The sequence below is a fragment of the Varanus komodoensis genome, unplaced genomic scaffold (assembly GCF_004798865.1).
Source record: "Varanus komodoensis strain SLA01 unplaced genomic scaffold, ASM479886v1 scaffold25, whole genome shotgun sequence".
Taxonomy (NCBI): Eukaryota; Metazoa; Chordata; class Lepidosauria; order Squamata; family Varanidae; genus Varanus; species Varanus komodoensis.
Window position 1 is genome coordinate 4,415,090 of NW_025335661.1, and position 8,852 is coordinate 4,423,941.

The 8,852-nt window shown below is 37.3% G+C and overlaps 1 protein-coding gene across 2 annotated transcripts in view; it reads right to left on the reverse strand.

Moving 5' to 3' along the window:
• The window catches only part of SLC25A36 (solute carrier family 25 member 36), a 41,250-nt gene that overhangs the window by 24,285 nt on the left and 8,113 nt on the right, over window positions 1–8,852 (reverse strand). For both annotated transcript variants that reach the window (XM_044432802.1, XM_044432801.1), the window contains exon 2: window positions 2,784–2,954. In XM_044432802.1, the coding sequence (XP_044288737.1) occupies window positions 2,784–2,954 (171 nt within the window). The remainder of the gene's footprint in view (window positions 1–2,783; window positions 2,955–8,852) is intronic.

Consider the following 8,852-nt stretch of genomic DNA (forward strand, 5'->3'; position numbering starts at 1 on the left):
CATGCATGACTGTAGGTGGATCGGAGATTCCTAGGGATGCATGCAGTCCATACACTAACTTATACTACACAAACACGCTCCGGGTCACCAGCAGAAGTGGGTATACATGTTCAGAGCCAAATCCAAGAATGCAGTCAAATGAAGCTTTCTCCTCCACAGCCAGAAAGGAAACACAGGTTACCTCATGTCACAGGAGGGTGGTCATTTCTGCAGACTGGTAACTTTTCTGGACTTATTTACACTTTTACAGTGCATAACACTTTTATACATTGCTTTAAATTCCTTTGGCTTGAATGACAATTGTGGAATGTCCTCCCTGCTGAGGACCACCTGGCACCAACCATACTATCCTTTCAAGGTCAGATTAAAACTGCCCTCTTTGCCAGGCTTTTATTATTTAACTGGCATATGAAAAGTTATGGCTCTCATTTTTAATGAAAATATTTTCAATGTTAAACCTCTACATTTTTGTACATTGGAATTTTTAGTTGTTTTAAATTTGCATACTGGAATTTTTAGACTGTGTTTTACTGTATTTGTATTTTTATGGGGGTTCTGGCTATTAGGCAGTATAGAAATGAAATAAATAAGTATACAGATAAATTATAAAGCAACATTTTAACATGGCTGTGGGAACTTGTCCTTCCTGCAAAAAATAGTTTGTAAAACCAGCCTATCCATTTGTAAAAACAGCCTGCCTAGTATAGCTATGTATTCTCTGGCTGTCCAGTTTATAGACAAATGTCTAAAATAAACAACCATCATTCTTCTTTACTGAGTTGCTCCTGTTTGCTCAATTGGTGCTTTCTGTATTTAAAAAATGTCCTTACATCCCTGATCTAAATGTGTATGCCTAATTACACACAGACACAGATGGTCAGTTCAAATTCAGAGAGACCAAGTTGTTTGGCTACTATGGACCCTGGTTTTGTAAGTCCCCATAAAAGTCAAGAAAGCAGTACAAAAAAACTTGTTGTAGTATAGTGGAAACATGGAACGACCCTATGCACAAGTCAACTGTTACTCTACCCTGTCTAGTAGCCACACAGACAACTCCATCATCAAACTGCAGTGAGCTGAAGTCGTCAACTATAGATAGATCAGTCTGCACAATCATGCCAAGGAAAGAAAGGACACGATCCATCCTGTCTCCCATACTGCTCATGGTATGTTGATGCTACGTTTATTTGGAGATGCGGGGTGGGGGGGTGGGGTATTTATTTATTTATTTATTTATTTATTTATTTATTTATTTATTTATTTATTTATTTATTTATTTATTTATTTATTTAAGATATTTGTATGCCGTCCTTTGCGAGAGCCTCGGGACAGCTTACACAATAAAATTCCAAAATACATAACAATATAAATAAATTGATGACCCACTCTGGCTGCAATTAAAATACGGTAATAAAATTCAGTATTAAAACTTATTAAAATATTGATTAAATAAAAAGGTCTTAACCCAGCACCAGGCGAACCTCTCTGGGGAGCGCATTCCATAGACAGGGCGCCACCACAGAGAAGGCCCTCCTCCAGGTACTCTGTCTCCTAATATCTTTCACAGAGGGTTCCTGGAGGAGGGCTTCTGCTGCTGATCTCAGGGGGCGGGAGGGCAAATTGGGGAAAAGGTGATATAATAAAGACAACTATATTGGAACATTGTCCCACACTAAATTGTTATAGTTAGAATTCAAAAGTATTAGTGGAAAATTTCTTGTCACCATAGCACCAGTCAATTACTTTAGTAAGGTGACTTTCCAGAGCAGATCTGGGATGCATGTGAAGAAGGAAACTAACTACACCGCCTGCCTGCTGCTTCCACTGCTGCTTCCCACCCACCATAGACCAGTGCGGAGGTCTCCTGAGCATTCCCCCATGGTCTCCAGGTCGACCTTTGCTGGTGTTGCCGTTTATGGGAGAAATGGCAGTGCCTTCAAGGGGGAGAGGAAAGACACTTCAAGAGAATCCAGCCAGGAGGAGGGAGTTGCACCACACTGGGTACTCCTCCTGGGTGGGGTCTTGGAGACTGGGCCTTTTTGTGTGAGCCTTTTGGGTTACCTTTTTGTATTTTATTTTATTTATTTATTAAAACATTTCTATGCCGCCCCTTGCCGTAGCCTCGGGGAGGCTCACAACATAATAAAATACACAATAAATTAAAACAATAACAATTAAAATATATACATTGGAATAAAATAAGCTGCCCTGGCCAAATAAAATTCAATGATACTAACATTTAAAATGCTGCTTAAATAAAAAGGTCTTCGCCTGGCGCCGAAAAACAAATAACGACTCTGTGGCTGTGTTTAACTGTACTGATTTGTAATTGGGCTTTGCCTGTGGGGGATTATAGCTGTATCTTATTATTAATATTATTCATTGTATTATGTATTGCATTATGTATTATATTATTGTATTAAGGTTTGTTGTGATTTTGTATCACAGTTAAATATTGTATTGCTTGATTGTATTGTTTTAATGTATTTTGTATTTTTATGGAATTTTGTTTTCTTCTATTGTAAGTTGCCCAGAGAACCTTATGAGCTATGGGGTAGCATACAAATGTAATAAATGAATGAACAAACCAACCAACCAACTGCATGAGCAACAGTCAATTTATGCAATACTGGCTTTAGCCAATGGTTGCTGGAAACATGTCTCAAGTATGTTTTATGATAATTTTCCTTTCAGAATTTGTTTGTTCAAAAGACAATAGAGAACAAAATCGTTTTTCTCCTGTAAAGACAACTGTATTTGGGTAGGGAGCTAGATATACTCACTTCAAACAGTGGAGAGGCCCTGGGGAAACTCTAGTAACACGATTAACAGTGGCACCATTTACAGTATTCAGATGAACTTCAGAGATGTAGAGGGTAACTGAAGAAGACTGCAGCCGTGTTTTCACAACTTCTAGAGGGCATGTCAGAATTGCACCTACAGTTCCTCCACATCTGCAAAGAAAAACAAGATTTGTAAGTCATCAAGGAATTAGTCATTTCCATACTGAAATAACTAAAAGACAGCATAAAAATAACTCAGAAATTATGGCAAGATTTCTGGCAAATGCTTTTCTTCTAAATGTGATCAATTGGATCAGTTCCTCAGTCACCTCTCTCTGTAAAATCTTCACTATTCATAAATTATGTGATATGGAATGGCAATAGGAGGATGGCAATATAGCCCTAGTGTTGCTCTACCCATTCTCTTCTATGTACGTAGACAACATTTAATGTTGCTAGCTGCACACTTTAAGAAATGACCTAGCTAAATTGACTGGTCTTGAGAGTTTTACTCTGTTGCTTGACACTGCTTAAGCTTGAATTCCCGCAAATCTCATAAAAATGCCCTCAATGACAACAGGTTCCATAAGTGTCTATACTTAAAATCTTCCTCCTTAGCTATTCCTTCATACTAAAAAGGCAGAATATTAAGAAAACTAGTCAGTTACAAAACATTATCAACTAAACATTCAAATGTAAGTTTATTTCCTCATAACCCCAAAAAGATCTAAGACTTCATGGTTTATGAGGAAAAACTAGAAGAACTAGCCTTTTGTAAGCAACCATAAATAACTGGAGCTAAAAGACAATGATCAGTTCTCACCTGCAACAAATGCAATACCAATGAAAACATCCCTTCTCCAACCTGAAACTCTCCAGTCTTTCCATTTACATCAAATTATAATGAAGTAAACTTCCAAGGTTCCAACATAAAAGTGCATTTCACATTCAGTACCTGATTTCTGTTTCATTGAAACATTATTTCCAAGAATAGTGTTAAAAATGAAGTTTTTACTGTAGCTCCCATTTTATGTATTTTTACTAATTCAGTTCAGTTTTTTATCAATAGCAATTTGTGCACCACATGTAATACTTTGTTCAGAATTCAAAAGGAATTCTGCCTCCAGTTTCATCTTCCTCCACCCACTTTCATACCAAAAGAAACCTCTTTCATTTCAATACATTTCATTTCAATACATTTGGTACAAAAACACATACTGCACAGGTTGTTGTTAGAGGTGATTATTCAAACATATTTTATGTGTTGTCCCGAAATAGTCCAGGCCTGCATTCAAAAACCCATCGTGCCTTGTTAACTATAACAGAACACTTAAAGAAAACAAAAAATCTATTTTAGTACAGATTAGTCAGCCTCCCAATAGCATATAATTGGACCTCTGTGTGTGTGTGTGCATGTGTGTGTTTTAATAGAACATGTGGAATGTTGTGTTCAAAATGCTTTAATTCTAAGTCTGCTCATTTACCTACCTTGTTTACCAGAAATATAGCAAAAGAAATTGCAAATTTATCTTTGTTACTCCAGGAGGTGATTAACGGAAATCTAGCCATTTCAATGCTAAAAACAATCAGTTCATATCCTTACAAATGGATATGTGATTTGGATATCCCAGAAGGAGATTTTTAACTATGCAATCTTATTTTAATATGTTTATATAGAAAATTTTTTAATTATATAGAAAAATTACACAGTGTTAACAAAGCAATCTTTCCATGGTGTATGCAGTCTGAACTAATTTGTTCAATAACCACTAAAATTAGCTGATATGGTCGTGTTGCATCACTTTAATAACTACATGGCACACCAAATCAAAGAAAACAAACATTTATCCATGTCAAACTTTTATAACTATTGACACATCTATGATAAAGTGGAAGCAACCTAATGGAAAATTTGAGGCAGCTATGGAACTAATCATCAATGAGAAGGTCTAAAAAGACAAGCTTAACTTCGTTTTCATGTCCAGTTTATAAAGATGGCCATTAGGGATCCAAAAGAAGCTGCATTAAGCCATGCATACCTAAAAGAGTGTAACAGAATAGTTCACACATAATGGCAGCAGCTCCTAGCTTAAGTACTTGGCAGGGGCAGCGACAGAGTCCATCAGTTGGGATCACATGTTTTGTTGTTTACACAGAGGCAACTCATAGGCAATGTGCCCCTCACCACATATCACGGGTTAAATTACACAGGTTTGGCCACAATGACATGCTAACTGGGTCACAGGTGCACTTCTTGTTCTTTCTTTTATACTGCACAGCAAACTGATTTGAAGCTTTATTTTCTTACCCACCTTCTTAGTATATTTTCCAGATGATTTGTACTGTAGCTAGTACTGATATTTTGAGTATTAAAAAATGGAAAGTTCTTTGGATGTTATAGACAGTAATGGGAAGTAACTTTAGCATCCCCTTTTCGTATTTTCTAAGACTTTTACAAATAACTCTATCCTACCCTTCCCAAATTCCATGCTAACACTGAAAGACAATGAGCTACATGAGCCTATTTATAGACAAACTGCTATAAATAGCATGGCTTTGCAAGCAATGTTTAATACAGAAATTTCAAGTACTGCATGACTTCCCCAACAAGAATGTCATATCAAGAATAACTGAAACAAAATTATCTCACCTGTGTAAGTGTTCAACACACATATACTCTAACAGGAACAAAATGTTTAATTACTGAGGCTTCTATTCTGTGCACACTTAACTTGGGCATAAGACATAAAATCTACTTTCAGCAGGTACTTCTAGCCAAAACATTTGTACTTTCACACATTAAAACTAAATCCCATTAAAAGAACTAAGACAACTCAAGCTAGGGGAGGAGCATTCAGCTATCAGTTACTCTATAAATCATAAATACACAAGAACTGTCTTGCTACAAGGCTACCCTACAGACAATTTCTTAGAGTTTGCTAGTGAGAAGCCAATGGATCCTAGGTTAGGACAAGAAGACAGACATCCTGTTATCCCACAACATCTGATAAAGTAAGCCATGAACATGGGGACACTATAACTGAAGTTATAAAATATCTACTCCTCTAGGAATTTACCAAACCTTTTAAGAATACTATATTGTCAATGAACTGCACTTGTATATCTCTTACTGTTCTAAATACCACACATGGAGGAGGTGTGCAAGAACCAGCAGAATAGTCAATACTGAAGTGTTTGTTGCTACCTAGACAGCAGAGGACAGGTTCAGAGGTATATTTATAAACAAGCAAAGAGAGAGTGAAAGTGAAAAACAAACAGTCAAGGTTTTAGGTACTATTTTGGTTCTATGTAAGCAAGCAATATCCAGACAAAATGTACTTTTCTCAGAAATTAGCTTAAAGTAGAGCCAACACTAATACTTAGCAACAGTACATGTTCAGTTTTCAAAACCTTGCCCTGGTTGTTCAGTCTCAAATGGAATTGGAAGAGTGTCACTCCTTGATGTCATACACTAACAAGACTTGAATTGTTCCAATTGAGATAATCAAGGCATTTACTGGAATGTTAACAGATGGACCTAATGGAGGACTGGAATGTTAAACCAATAAATCTATTAGATTAATTGATTAAAAGCATTGGAATTCCTAATTAGACAGTTAATTTATTGTATTATGAGTATTTCTAAAACTTCAAATAGCCGTACCATTTACACCCACACATAAAAGTATATTGTCTTCTATGAATGACACAGTACATCATCTAACAAAAGAGAAGAGAAAGAATTCCTGCATCACAACTATTGTTATATGTAAATCAAGACTGATTAAAAACAGCTATTTCTTAATTGGGTGACAATTCAATGTGAACCATAACCTGTTCACCTGGATCAATAACACATTCACAGTTTAAATATGTGCTTCACTGGAACTTTAAGCCCTGGGATTTGGTACATGTGTTTGAGTTGATGTCCAGAATCCTCAGAAGGAATATTTCTGATGGTGCCACAAGCTCCATCTCTAGGTTCCCATATAACTCATTGTTTAGTACCCTCTAGAATGGACTTCCTATAAATGGTAGACCATTGGTCCTGAAACTAGGGCCCATGGGCCAGATCCAGCCCACCATGCCCATTTATCCGGCCCGCCATAGAGGTTCTGGACTCCCCACGCACACATGCAGCGAGGCACCAGCTTGCTTGCAAGGAGATCATTTTGGACTCGCGCAGAAAAAACAACCTCTGCGCCCTCACGTCCCTGCCTCGCTGCCCGCGCCTGCACCACCTTGGCAGCCCACACCCATTACCGGCACCTTTCAACTGGCTCCCTGTTCAAAAAGTATGAGGACCCCGTGCTAGACATTTTCTATTTTGATGCTTAGATGCCTGCTTAAGACTCACCTCTTCATGCAGCCTTTCCCAGAGATAGGACCAAGTCAGTATAGTTACTCTTTTACAGCTAACCAGTGATTATTTTGTTGCCATTTTATGATTCTGTTAGTATGGTTATGATTACTGTTAACTGTGTTGATATTTCACTGGGAAGTGGTATATAAAGCTGTGCAATAAACATAAAACACCTGCATTTTGTGGTTGCAGATTTCCATGAATGCAGAAGATAAACAGTTCTTGTTGACATCCATGAAGAACTGAATTTTATAGACTGAAACCAATATTTTAACCAATATTCTGTATACTCGTATTTGACTTGTGAAAGACTTTCCATGATGCATAGATGCTAGGAAAGGAAACCTCTATATTTTGGAGGGCCACGATTCTCATGATCCTTCACCATTGCTATGCCAGCTGGAGATTCAGGCCAAAGCATCTGGACAGCCACAGACTGCCCATCCCAATTCATATTGTGTTCTTAAAATAAACATCCTCTGTGCCAAGCTCATAACATTGTTTGATGGGAAACGACTGCACCCAGGCTATTTAGCAGACTGCAGGCTGTAAGTAATTTGCACTGCAGCTACTTAAAGTTCTTTACTGCTACTTGACCATTAAACTTTCTAAGTCTGTAGAAATACAGACATTTACTGAAGCATGCAAGTAAATGATTAGCTACAGAAGTCGTTGAAAGTGCAGGAGAACTCTGCCACTGTAATCATCACCTTAAGAGTAAGGTTATATTGCTGCCAAGGCCCCAAGTTTTACAACACAGACATATCATTTACAAAAACAATTTCCCCCCAACTAGCCAAACTATCATCCATCTGCCAAAAACAAAGTCAGAAACCATTTTCACACGTTTGTCTTAATCCACATCAGTTGCACCACTAATTTTAATTGCTGTCCCTTCCAGGAAAGTGTGCTATCCTAAAGCTTAAGATGTTGACAATTTGGCCTCAACAGAATGCAGACTGGATCTGCAGAAGGCAGATTATATATTGAACAAATGTCTGCAGGGGACAGAAAATTACAGTGAATATATACACAAAGCAACACAATCACATCAATACACTGAAAACAGAAATTCTTAAATCTTACTTGTAATACTAAATGCCATCCTTAACATCTTAGCCTCATCTACTCAGGGTTACTGTGAGAATTAAAAATGTGTAGGAAGCATGTATACCACTTCGATTTCCTAGTAAAAAAGGTGATCCATAAAAGCCCCATTTTTGCAAAGAAGCCAATATAAAACACTTTAATGAATCAATCATATAAAGCAGTGGTGATGACCTAAGACCCAGATTCTATTTTGAAGAAACTCAAAGGGGCTGTCTTCAAGTAGAAGCTGTAGCAAACTCTTCATTCCACTGTTACTGATGCATACATATGAGCAGCAGGTCTACTCACAAAGTAGCAAGACCAACAGCTTCCACATTTCTACAAGAGAAGACATGGAATGGGGAGTATGTGCAGGGAGGAAATACTCTAATGATGTATATGCTACACTATTCTGACACAAATTGTTCCACGATTTTTGAATATATACCAAGAGGTAATTTATAAAATGAACTTACTTTCATTTCAAGTAAGTATGATTTAGATAAAGATTGAATTCTTGTAGAGTTCTTACAGAAATAAAGTGCCAGAGAAAGGGAGGGAAAAACTGTTCTACTAGCTCATATAAGGGATGAAAAAAGCTTGGAAAGCAGTATTTC